This window comes from Mauremys mutica, chromosome 2 (assembly GCF_020497125.1).
Source record: "Mauremys mutica isolate MM-2020 ecotype Southern chromosome 2, ASM2049712v1, whole genome shotgun sequence".
NCBI classification, from domain to species: domain Eukaryota; kingdom Metazoa; phylum Chordata; order Testudines; family Geoemydidae; genus Mauremys; species Mauremys mutica.
The window spans coordinates 136,549,529-136,562,152 of record NC_059073.1 but is presented as its reverse complement, the minus strand read 5'-3'; the positions used below and the strand labels follow the sequence as shown (position 1 = coordinate 136,562,152).

The 12,624-nt window shown below is 54.7% G+C and overlaps 1 protein-coding gene across 5 annotated transcripts in view; it reads right to left on the bottom strand.

Moving 5' to 3' along the window:
• The window catches only part of DMTN (dematin actin binding protein), a 37,259-nt gene that overhangs the window by 9,939 nt on the left and 14,696 nt on the right, over positions 1–12,624 (bottom strand). For 4 of the 5 annotated variants that reach the window (XM_045006181.1, XM_045006184.1, XM_045006180.1 and 1 more), the window contains exons 2-6: positions 4,378–4,441; positions 3,520–3,576; positions 1,498–1,572; positions 829–984; positions 549–593 (exon numbers count right to left, since the gene is read on the bottom strand). In XM_045006181.1, the coding sequence (XP_044862116.1) occupies positions 549–593; positions 829–984; positions 1,498–1,572; positions 3,520–3,537 (294 nt within the window). In that variant the 5' untranslated portion in view covers positions 3,538–3,576; positions 4,378–4,441. Of the gene's footprint in view, positions 1–548; positions 594–828; positions 985–1,497; positions 1,573–3,519; positions 3,577–4,377; positions 4,442–10,484; positions 10,639–12,624 lie in introns of those variants that run through there. The other variant, XM_045006182.1, reaches the window with a different exon arrangement.

Sequence of the window (12,624 nt, the reverse complement as noted above, 5' to 3'; positions counted from 1 at the left end):
AAAAGATGGATCCACTCATCCATTGATCTGTCAGCCAGGCAGCGTCAGGCACCAATCCTGACACCTGTCCCAGTAATACCTTCCCCCTGCAGAGGCTCTCCCGGGGTATGTCTACACCAGCCACTAAGCCCAGGTTTGAGCCCAAGCCCCCTTCCATCTGCACACAAATTGTCTGCACTCCTGGAACCCTACTAGGGGGGTGGATCCGAGCCCGAGTCCCAGTCCTAGTCCTGTCATTGAGCAGTGTGGACGCAGCTCAAGCAGCAGACCCAAGTCAGAAGGTCTGCCCAGTGCAGTATGGATGTGTTAGCATGGCTGGGGCTGGAAACCCGGGTCACATAGCCTCAGGTTTCAATGCAGTGTAGACCCCCTAGCACACCCCCCCAGTCTCCCTAGTGCTCGTGATAGGAGTGAGAGCACAATTGTTAAAATACAGGGCACGTTGTGGGGGAGACTGGTCGGACCTCAGGCTCTGTGGGTTTCTGTTGCCTGTGAGCAAGAGACGCCTGCGGAGAACTAAGCAGGAGGCAAGGTGTGGCAGTACTCACTTCTGGAGAAGGAGGAGGAGAGATGGATTTGGGGGACAGGGACCGCTGTGGGAGGAAGCACAGAGAGATAGATGCCATTTACTTGACTCATCCTGCAACCACTGGGATACACAGTAAAGATTTCTGGTACATCCCTGTCCTGCAGCCCAGCAAGGTGCAAGCATCTCCCCTTAGCTGGATGGGAGCTGCCCACAGAGCTTACACTGGCTCAGCCATTGATGGGGGGTTGTCAGAGAGGGAACAAACACAGAGGACCATGCCCCACCCAAGACACCCTCACCTCTCGGCTCCTTGGCAACTCCACGTGCTCCATGAGGGAGTAGGTGAAATGGGGCTCATAGATCATTAAGTCAGGGCGCTCGATGTCCAGGATCGCCTTGTCCTTGGGAATGGCTGCCAGGTCCTTGTAGCCCAGAACTTCATTGTCCATTCTGGCCTGCGAAGGAGGAAAAGCTCCTTCTCAACCAGAAAAGTCTCAAGCAGGTGTCTGAGCGTCTCCCAGTGCAGGGCAGGGCCCACGACTCTTTCCCACATGGAGCTGAGGCCTCCCAGCCCATCTGGGAATTGGGAAGGGATTGTTCTCCTCATTTTTAGAGATGGAGAAACACAGGCACAGAAAAGGGGAAGGGACTTGCCCAAGGTCACACAGCAGGTCAGAGCCTGGATTAGAATCCAGGACACCTGACTCCCATTCTCTTACTTTAAGCACTAGACCAGACTCCTCCCCAGAGTGAGGAAGAGAACCCAGGAGTCATAGAATCATAGATCATAGAGTCCTGAGTTCCCTTGCTCTAAACACTAAACGGTACACCTCTCCCAGAGCCAGGAACAGGACCCAGGAGTCCTGACTCCCAGTACTTTGCTCTGATCGCTATATTACGCTGCCCACATGGAGTTGGGGTGCTTTCGAGACCCCCCAAAAGGGAGATATGACATGAACAGCACTCACCACAATGCTGGAGGGCGATCCTGGGACGCTGGACCCGCGGGAGGAACAGACGCTCCCAGGAGAGGTCAAAGTTTGCTGGAAAGGAGGGAGAGACCTCTGTGAGTTTCCTTCTCTTCCGCTGGCTTCATCAATGCAGCCGACAGGGCAAGGCAAGAGAAAACGCAGCTAAGCCCCCCCCGAGAGGCACATAGAGAGGCAGCAATGCCAAGGGAAGCAGTCATCTGAAGAGTCTCACTCCCTTGCAGGTGGGAATTACAGTACCAAACCCAACAGCCCCTCCCTGCCTAGCTGGATATTATATGGGTGTGCCTTTTGGATATGTCAGTTTAGCACCATTTAGCTAGATATGGCTTTGGAGGGGGAAGTTCATGATGCTGAGAATAGTGTGTGTGCGGGCGCACCTGCACCCAGATTTTGTGTGTGTATGTGTCTGCACGCATGTATGTATGCACGTGCAACTGTGTATGTGCATGCATGTGCAAGTGTGCTTGTGTACCTGTGTGTGTGTGTGTGTTCCCACCGCTGCACCTGTATGAAGGGCTGGAGATGAGTGGAACTGACTCCCAGAGAGGAGGGCCTTGATCCTCAGAGCAAGACCTAGGAAATCCAGAAGGACATCAGCCCTCTGAGATCCCCATTCCTTGGCATTCTCTTGCCTACACATGCTCTCAGGTTTGACTGAGGATATGGAGGGGCTGTAAACCCATGGAACTCACTGCCACCAGATACTATCAAGGCCAAGAGCACAACAGCATTCAAAAAGGCTTGGAGCTGTATATGAGTCACAAGAACACCCACCGCTACATTAGACAGGAGGAAACAGGGGGGATACAAACACCCTCCTGCTTCAGGGCACAAACCAACCTCTAAGTGTTGAGGGTCAGGAAGAATCTTCTCTTGTAGGGAGGTTATTCCATAATTGTCCCCTGGGGTTTCTTTCCCCTTCCTCTGAAGCAGCTGGTGCTGGTCACTGTCAGAGCCAGATACTGGGCTAAATGGAGCACAGGTCTGATCCAATCTGGCAGTCCCTGTGTTCCTAAGACTCATGGGGTGTGTGGGGAAGGTTGGGACTCAGGGAACAATTCATCTTTAATGTGGAGAATGGCTATGAACTGCAGCTCCTCCCAAAACACAAAACACGTTCAACTAGAAATTAAAACTCAACCAGTCCAGGTCAGGAGTTGCCACACAAGTTGAGGGAAATCTGCAGCTCCTGCCCCATACAGCACAGCTAGGTCTCCAACTCCCGCAGCCCAAATGGTGGTCATGTTGTTGGGGCAGGGGGCAGTGCTGTGCCCAGGTGGGCACTGTCAGCAGCTTCAGCAGATGTGTCCATGAGAGCTGCAGTAAGCACTAGGTGGTGCTGTCTGCCCAAACTCCAGTTAGCAAGGGGCGGAGCCCCTAGGACAGAGCATGGAGATGGGTGAAGAATAGACCCTGCTCCTTTGCTCTCCTGTACAGCAACTGCATGCCCCAGCTCCTCAGAAGCATCCAGTGATTGCAATTAACAGCATGCAATTGCATGGCCCTTGCAGTGCTGAGTGCAGAAGGGCCCAGCACGGCCTTTGCCAGCTCACCCCTTGTCCTGCTCAGAAACTGACACCTGCCCCTCACCTGGCATGGCAGCGGGCAGGGGATGCTCCCAGGTTCTCTTCTGCCACTGCACCCCCTCAGAGCAGGTATAGTGCTGGCTCCTTTGCCCTTTGCCAATGCATCTGGGCATTCCCTGCAGCAGCAGGTGGGGCCCTTAATCTCTCTGCAGAGATTGCCAACTACGGGGCCTGCTGGTGCCAGCGGCTCTGTGCTGTGGACACCTGTCTGCTAGTGAGCAAACTGAGACCCACCAGTTAGTGGCACGAGGCCCACAAACAGAGATGGGGTGGGCTTGAAGTGGCCCCCTGGAGGCGAGAGCCTCCTGCATTCCAATATATTCCACGCCGCACCCCTCCCCCCATGCCTTGACCAGGGTATCTGGGGTGGTTGCAAAGCGGAGGCCTGAAGAGTTTAACCCAGTTCATTTACCTTCTGTAACCTTTCCATTCCGTCGCCTGTGGGAAGGGCCGGGTCATGCACAGAGTCCTGTGGGGAGGGGGGCGGGGTGAAGAAAGAAGGTTCGTTAGCAGCAATCAGACTGGGCAAAGGCATCCTGCCGCTAGGATTCCAAAGGGTGAGCTGCCTGCCCCCCTGGGTCCTGGCAGCAGCTTGGGGGGGCCACCCAGCCTGCCGCCCCTCTGCCCAGTCATGGCACAAAGCTGATGCCAGGGCTTGGCCTGGCGGATCTGTTTGAGTGAAGCTGCCACTTAGACCTTTGCTCCCGTCTCAAGTGGGGACAGGAGTCTGCAATGATCCCCGAGGGCTGGTCCATCTGGCACACTCCCATAGTGGGTCAGGGATGGAGGAATAAAGGAGGGAGAGCCCGGACCATGCGTACATGGGGAGGAATCAAGGCTTTGAGAGGTTCAGATCAAACCCATCAGGGAAGGGGGAGGGGGCCTCTGTATGCAGCCACTGAGCAATGTCCGGTTCTCAGCTCCTTGGATCTGCAGCCCCCCAGGCTCCCCTGGGCTTCTCGTTTTGCCCCATTACTGGGCCGAGCTGGCTGCCTTCAGGCGTCTGATGCTAATGCAAAGTGAGGTGCACACGGCAGGGCTCTGAAATATTCATCAGCAGGCTCAGCAGGGGGCTGCCCGGTGGAGAGGGGAAAAGCTGGGAAGGGGAATGGGGTGGGGGGATGATGCTTGTGGAGCCAGAACCAGAGCGGTTCTGATCTAGGCCCCACTGTCTCCTGAGTCTGAGGGCTTGGGAGAGCTGGATACACAACTCTGGGTTTGGCCCATCTCTCCTGGCAGGTGGGGAGATGCTGATGAGGGGTTTACGTACCAGTGATTCTGTGTTTCCACATCCCTTTGGGCTCCTAGGCTGGGCTGTGGGTCAGATGCTCCCTCTGCAATGAGGGATAGAGATGGGGAGAGGTGAGATCCTTCCACACACCAGACATGGTGTGCTGAGCCCCCCTTCACACCCACCCACACATCGCCTCTTCCACGGTCCGGTCTCTGCAGCCAGGGCAGCTTGGACACAGACACCCGGGGAGATGGACATGAACCACATGTCAGATGAGGGGAAACTGAAACCTCTGCTACCCTCAGATCCCTGCTTCTTCCCCCACCAGCTGACCAGCACCCTCCCTGCATGGGGTTCCCTTGGGAGCTAGTGTAGCTTCTTAAATGGCCAGAGCAGGCACTATTAAGCAGGGACAAGCTTCCCCTTCCCTAAAGCACGGCAGCGTTCCCCACCCAGGGAGCAAGAGACCTGAACTGGGGAGCTAGCCAGCATCCTGCGTGGCCCAGGGTGGGAATCCCTTCCTGCAGGAATTTCGCCAGAGTCTCCCACATGGCATGGCGGAGTGGCACACTGTTCCCAGAGGTATACAGTTCCATTTTTGAAACGCGTATTGTTTGCTTGCGCCCAGCTTACCAAGCAACCTAGATTGCCCCGTATCAGTGACCCATCCTCTTCATTATTTACCACTCTCCCAATCTTTGTGTCATATGCAAACTTTATCAGAGATGATTTTATGTTTTCTTCCAGGCCATGGATAAAGATGTTAAATAGTGTAGGGCCAAGAACAGATCAATCCCTGCAGGACACCACTGGAAACAGACCTGCTCAATAATGAGTCCCCATTTACAGTTACTTTTGTTAGTTAGCCCCGGCTTTGAGCTAACATGCGCAGCCTGCCCCGGGCCAAGGGTCTGGGGAGATGGCATGGCCTGGAGCACACACAGCCTGCTCAGAGCCAGGACACCGAGCGATGGCTCTACCGCTGCAGGGCGTGGCCAGGGAGGACCTGGCAGCGCCGGTGAGCCTGCAGTGATCTCAGTCAGTTGGGCTCCCAGCCACTGCTGAGTCTTTCCATGCACTGAGCGGTGGGATCATTGCACTTGTTTTGAGACATTGTTTTCGGGACAATGGGAAGTGACAGAGAGTGCATTTGGACGCCTCCCAAGCTCTCAGCAATGACACAGACGTGCTCGCTCTGCCTACCCGGCCCTGCCCAGCTCTCCCCACCTCCGACTATAAAGTCCGGTCAACAAGGGCTTTCCAGGAAGTCCCCGGGGCAGCGGACAGACAGCTGGGGAGCAGATCAGCCCATTCCGCAGCCGTGGGGCAGCCTGTGCTTCTGGGGGGCGGGGCCCTTCGGGGCAGTGCTTAATTTGTGCCAGAGCTTGCCAGGGCTGAGCCCCGGCACCTCTGGGCCTGGCAGTTCATCGTCCCGGCACCTCTGGGCCTGCAACATCAGCCAGAACCTTATCAGCTTCACAAGTGGCGTCTCCAAGTACCAGACCTCTGCAGCCCTCCTCTCCCCAAGCTGCCCTCTGTCCTGAGAGCTGAAACCCAAGCCTCGCCCTCCAGATGCACTTGCCAGCTGGAGACATCTCTGATCAATATCCCCCACAACCCACTGCTTGGAAAACACATCCTTGCAGTCGCGGCCTGGTCTCACCAGGCCAGGCGAGCGGGGAACAGAGTAATCCAACTCCGGAGCAGTCTCTAGTCTCCCTGTGTTGCAGGCTGTGGCGGGGGGTGATTTGCCCAGTTATTACACACACCTCCATCTCCCCCACTCCTTGCCCCCCAGGCTGCAAGAGGCTGCCAGTCTGTCAGTGCTCACAGCAGGGGAGAGGGCGCATGTGCCACCTCTAAGGGAGAGACTCAATATGCTCCATCTTTCCTGGGTTCCATCTGCTTTGGCCTTCAGAGCAGCCACCAGCTGCTGAGGCTCCGGGAGGGAGGGATCAGCGGCCCCTACTAGGGATCAAAGTGAGAAGCCTTTATCCAGTACCGTCCTCCTCCAAACTCTGGGAACCAGCATCCAAACCAAGCACAATTCTACGGCTGTCAGAGGACACATGAAAACAGTCCTGTGGCCTAAGCAAAGGGACCAGGATCCCCCGGGGGCCTTTGACACAGGCTTGTGGGGTGACCCAGAGCAGGTCAACCTTTTCGGCAGTAGCCCCGGAAGCTGTTTGGTGAAACCCTGAGGCACCCAAAATCAGTGGCCTCTTTCCTTCCATGCCTCAATTTCCCCATGATACCACAGACCTAGTGCAGGGGATTGTGAGGGTTCACTCTGGTTACACGGAGCTCTGGATGCCTGGGCCCAGATTATCCAAAAAACGCAGGGCCCGATGCTGAGAGCTCGTGAGAATGAAGCACTTTCCAAGCTCTGAGCCAATCAGCACAAGCACAGGCCTTGCCTCAATCTCCTTGACAACAGGTCGGGGGACCTTTGCCTTTCCTTCATGCTGGGAGTTTATAACAGGCGCGGAGCAGACCCAGACATGCCAAGACCCCTCAGGGGCCAGTCCTCCTCCCAGCCATGGCTTGGGAAGGGCTGGTGTTTGTCTGACAGTCTGGACGGGACTCCCCCAGCAATGCCACCTGAAGCATGCTGCCCAGGAGGCCTGTTCACCTGCCATCCCCAGCCGCTGATGCGGGTAACTAAGCCCTGTAGCTAAGTCCTGTCCTCCAGCCGGGGGGACAATGGGTTTGTTGTTCAGAGGCCTCGGCCTCCCTCAGCCCAGCGGAGTCAAACAGGCTCCGCTCCGTCTGGCTTTTCCTCAGCAGGAGTTTGTCTCCCCCCTGCCCTGCCTTGGGCAGGTGGTCCTGTGTTGGGGCCCAGCTCCGAGGCCTGTTATCGCAGGCGATTGTTGACCTGGCGCTGACAATCAGAGCAGAGTTAATTAAGCCTTTTGTCCCAGCCAGCACGCTGGGTTGAGAAGGCCCCAGTGGGGAGCAAGGGCAGCAGTCTGGCTGCACTTAGCGTATGGCCCTGGAGCGCTAACAAGCAGCCGTGCGGTTCTGGGAAGGAAAAGAACCCAGCACAGAAGGGGCTGGGGCAGGGTGGGATGGGGGAGGGATTGTATTCCCCTCTTTTACAGGTTTCTTGCTTTTCTCTGAAATTCTCCTTTAGGGCAGGAGTGGGGAGAGAGCAAACAATCCTCATACTCTGAATGGGGAGTGTCTACACTGTCTTGCGCTGAGTCCATCTCTTCTGTTTCACCCTGATGGGACTCTGAGACGCGGCCACCTCTGGGGTGGCGGTGGTGGTGGGGTGGGCTGGAGGGGTGACATGCAGCTCACTGCACAGCAGTGCTATCTGGGACCAAGGTGCATTATACCCCTGTATAATGAGAATCTTGAAAACCTGCACAGAAGCTCATTGTTCCAGGAGAGGCTCACATGCAACAAGTTCATGGGGCTCATCGGTTTTTTTTACCATGGAATTCTGAAAAGCTGAAGTGGCTCTGCTGGGTGTTTAGCCTTTGATTCTGAGGAGCCCTGGGGTTTCAAACCTGAGGCTTAAAGCACTAAGCCATTGCCTCTAGAAATGGAAGAGGGGAGGGACTAAGGCCCCCCCAAAGGCTGAGCCTCCTCCAGTCCCAGGAAATCAAGCTAGCGTGATATGTCACCCTGATCTCTCTTCCAGGAGACATAGTCACCATCCGGGCTCATCAATCTCATTGGGAATCTCTCCGCCTCTGGGTCAGAAACGCACTCCAAATAACCCTTTGGTTTGGTGCTGTGTTGCCAGAATCCAGGCCAGCAGAGGTAGAAATGCAGCTCTGGCTCTCCTCTGGCCAGGCAGCCACACCCAGAGCCCATTCCAGGTGGGCACAGAAATCCAGCCCCGCTTCTTCTCCCCTTCTCAGGGGCTTCACCCAGACCCTCTCTGAGTCTGGGATTCCCCATCTATAAAATGGGGATGGATGTTTCCCAGGGATGGCACTGTGAGCCTTAATTCATGAGTGCCTGCAAAGTGCATCGAAATCCTCAATGAACGGCGCCAGGAAGGGCAAAGGACTATTTCGTCTGCCTGTGAAAGCCTCTTTCTCTCTGTGCAGCAGCCCTGCACAGCAGGGAGCATGAGGGACACTAGATAACGATGTATATTGTAGGGACCAGGCCGGCTGAGTAGCTGACTAGCACAGGATACATGAGCTCAGACTTTCCACAGGCACCGCTGCAGGCAAAGCCAGGGGTGGAGTCCCTGACTCTCTGGGAATGGCTTCAGCAGATGCCCTGCTCCTCCTGACACTGGGATTTGCTGTTAGCAGATAAGAAGAGCCCTTAGAAATCTCAGGCTGCCTGCCGTAAAGGGGATTAGGGCTCAGGTGGAAGCTGACGCCAGTCTCAAGGGGACACACCGTGCATTGGAATCTCAGGAACCACAAATGTCCTGGCCATAGCCTTGTTGAGTGTCAGTCTCTTGGATTTCCCAGTCCGTTGTACCACCCCCATGGATGAGCCCAAGTTCTCCTGATGCCTGGCAGCAAGTAGTATATTTGGAAATCCACAGGACGGGAGCAGGTGATGTAAGCACATTTCACACCCTGTTTAGCTAAACCATACTCAACCTAACTAGCTAGGTCCTATGTAGCGTATGAAGCAGATTCACATCAAGCCACATTCACCTGGGATGATCCACGTGAAGCCACCTCTCATGTACCCACTGGGGAAAATCCATACGAAGCAACTCCCCATGTGTTCAACGAGAAAAATCCACTTGAAGCCAAGTCCCACATATTCACTAAGGATAATCCACATGAAGCCACGTCTCATGTTTTTACTGGGGATGACCCACAGGAAACCATGTCCTGAATATCCACTGGGGATGATCCACGTAAAGCCACATCCCATGTATTCAATAAGAACAAACCATGTGAAGCCACGTCCCATGTAGCCACTCGGAACAATCCACATGAGACCATGTCCCATGTATCCACTTGGGACAATCCACATAAAGCCACATCCTGTGTATTCAATGATAAAGATCTACGTGAAGCCACATCCCAGGTATCCACTGGGGAGAATCCCTGGAAAGCCACATATCAACTGGAGATGATCCACATTAAGCCATGTCCCACACAAACACTGGGGTGATCCGTGCAAGTCAATGGTACATCACACACTTCAATGTAACACCATATTTAATTCCATGTGAGGTGCAGAATGCTCTGCTTCTCCATGGATGTTCCAAGTGAGTGCAGGGCACTACCTTTGGGGTAACATGTCTCAGGTGGTCCATGTCTGGCACAAAAATTGGGGATGAGCCACTATCCTAGTGTGTGATGACAGGTATTCTTATGTGCCAGAGAGCATAGCAGGAAGGAAATCAGGGTGAGGAAGGGAGGCCATGGAAGGAGGAGCAAGTCTTGGGCAGTTATATGGAGCCCAGGGGAGCATCAGCATGCTGGGAGCAGTGAGCAATGCTCGGGCGCATCGGAGGAGGCTGCATGCAGGCTGGAATCACCTCACCCCCATTCACAGCTCGGCCAGGCAACGATGTATGTCACGGGAGTCACATCTGGCTGAGTTGGAACATTTTGACAAAGCCGTCAAAAGCAGCTGCTTGGCCCTCACCGACAGGCAGACCCGTGGGTATTTTTAGATGATAATCACATTATCCAAAATAATCACCGAAAACATTGCTCTCCATCCCCGGCTGCCCCCCATGTGCCTGCAGCTGCCAGCTCCCATCAGACCCATTCCCCATGCCCTTACCCAGTGGTTCACTCCCTCCCTGGGTCCCCTGGGACCCTTAACTAGGTCCTGGCTGGAAGCAGCCAACAGCCGTTTCCCATCGAAGGAAAGGTGGGCTCCTTCGGAGACATGGCAACTGCTTAGGAACATTTCAGACTCTCCCTTGTGCAATAACAGCGTCTGGGCCACACGCCTTTCAAACCACCCACTTGCTGGCCTGCCAGCAACAGATCAATACAAGGCAGGCCTGGGCTCTGCGTGCACCCTGAGTCACCTGCCAATTCACTGTGCCCATGCCCTGAATGGACATGTATATATAGCCAGACAGATGGAGAGAGGAAGAACTGGACTACAGACATACAGACAGGCAGATGGACCAAGGAAGGGACACGCAGCTAGATTAGAGACAGACGAAAAGAGAGAATGAGCCAGAGGGATACCTGGAGAGAAGGATGTGCATAGTGATGATTAGACAGACAGGAGAGTCTGACACACTGTAGATGAAGAGAAGGAGGCAGGCAGACGGAAACGAGAGGCCCAGAGGAGGAGGCAGGCTGTCTCGAGAATCTGTCCCTTTCACCTACTGCCTTCAGCTCCGGTGGCCTAGACCCCACCCTTTCAGGGCACTTCACCAGAACATGCTTATCTGGAGCAGACAGCAGTGCCAACGCCCAATCAGCAGTCTTTCTCTCCATAGCAACCACCAATCTCCCTGGGCCAGTGATCCCAGCCACTCGGGCTCTCCTTGGCAGGCAGTCTGAGTACACACGTGCTGGCTGCTTGCGGGTGCCATCAGAGATAAGGCTGGATCCTACCCATGTTTGGGATTCTCACACAGGCCAGCTGTGAGCCACCGGGGGCTGGGATCCAGATCTCTCTGCACCAGGGAGCAAACTGATTCCATCCATCCCCCAGCACCATAGGGACTGGGCACCGAGACTGGTTGCCGAAAAGGAATAGCTGAAAGCCAAGCAAAGCTGGGTGAAGCAGCACGGGGCTGTGAGCATTGGGGCTGGCTGGCCCATGCTCAGCCCTGAGTTATGGTGCTGATGGGTTTGACCAAGTGCCAGCCAAATCTGCAGGAGGTGGGAGTGTGAATCGAAAGCTAAGGCAATGCCCAGTTCTCTCCAGAGCCCATGCCTGCGTGAAGCCATCCGGGAAACTGGTGAGCCAGCGCGGGCTGCAGTGCCAGTATTACCCAGCCCTGTGGCTCCTTACCTACAAGGTACACAACCCCATCGCCCGCTCTCCCAGCAGTGGGCAGAGATCAGCACTGGGCAGGACCCAGAGCGCGTGGCTAAAGCTGAGCCCAGGCAAGACGGAGGTGATGCTAGTGAGAAGGGGGAAGGACCTGGAAGAACACACCTTCTCCTCAAGCAACCCCCATTACTGAGCCTTCAGCTCTCAGATTCAGCCAATCTGCAGCTTTGGGACCCCTTTGGGCTCCTCAGTGCTGTTGGTGCCCATTACCCTTTGCAGCTGACCAGAGGCTTATGCCCTGTCCTCTGAGACAGAGACAACTGGTGACCTCCAGGCTTTATTCTATATAAGTATGAAACCACATGCCCTGAGAAAACTACAGCAGCCTGTCTGCTTAGCCACATGGCCCAGGAGCGCCAGGAGCTGCACCGGCTGCCTAAAAAACATAGATCCCAGCTCAAGAGCTCTCCCCTGACATTCAAAGCCTGCCACTGGCTACCTGAGAGATGCCTCTTCCCCCATGACCACAGCCTCCCACGAAGAGTAACACTCAGCTCTTTTCAGCAGATCTCCAAGCACTCCTCACTCTGAAAGGTGTTTACCTTCACACAACCCTGGGAGGCAGGGTAGCACTAATATCCCCATTATACAGGGGGGGGGAACTGAGGCACAGAAAGACTAAGCAATTTGTCCAAGGTCATGCAGGAAATCTGTGGCAGAGCAGGGAATTAAACCTATATCCCGCCCAAGTCCTAGACTAGTGACCAAACCACTGGAACATCCTTCCACAGCAGCCCCAGTCCAGTGGAGCTGTGACACTGTCAACCGGTGGGGGAGACTCATGTGCAGGAAACAGAACCTGACAGGTGCTGGATCCAGACTATGGAACTCACTGCCACAAGATACGAGAGCCCCCGGCTTTATCATGCTCAGAAATAAATGCAAAACTCTGCTAGCCTGCTTTTACTCAGATTGTGGGCTCTTTGGGGCAGGGACCATCTTTTTCCTCTGTTTGTGCAGCACTTAGCACAATTGGGATCCTGGATACAAATAATAATAATAACCAATCATCATCATCATTAATAATAGTAATAATAATCAAATAATAAAAATCCCTGAACTTTAGTTTTCCTCCAATAAGCTCTTCTCACTCATGCAGTCAATTCAAAAGATGATAAAGAGCTAGATCACTGCATTTGGCCACTTTAACCTACTGACCCCTAGAAAGGTTTTGGAGAGGGGAAAGTGCACCAGATTCTCAGCTCCTCTAGCAGAGCAGGGTGGTGCCCAGTCAGGGGCTGGCAAGTAGGATGTCCCAGGCTCTCCCCAGCCTGTGGGACAGACACAGAAGAGGATTAGGGAACAGAGCGGCGTTGAGCA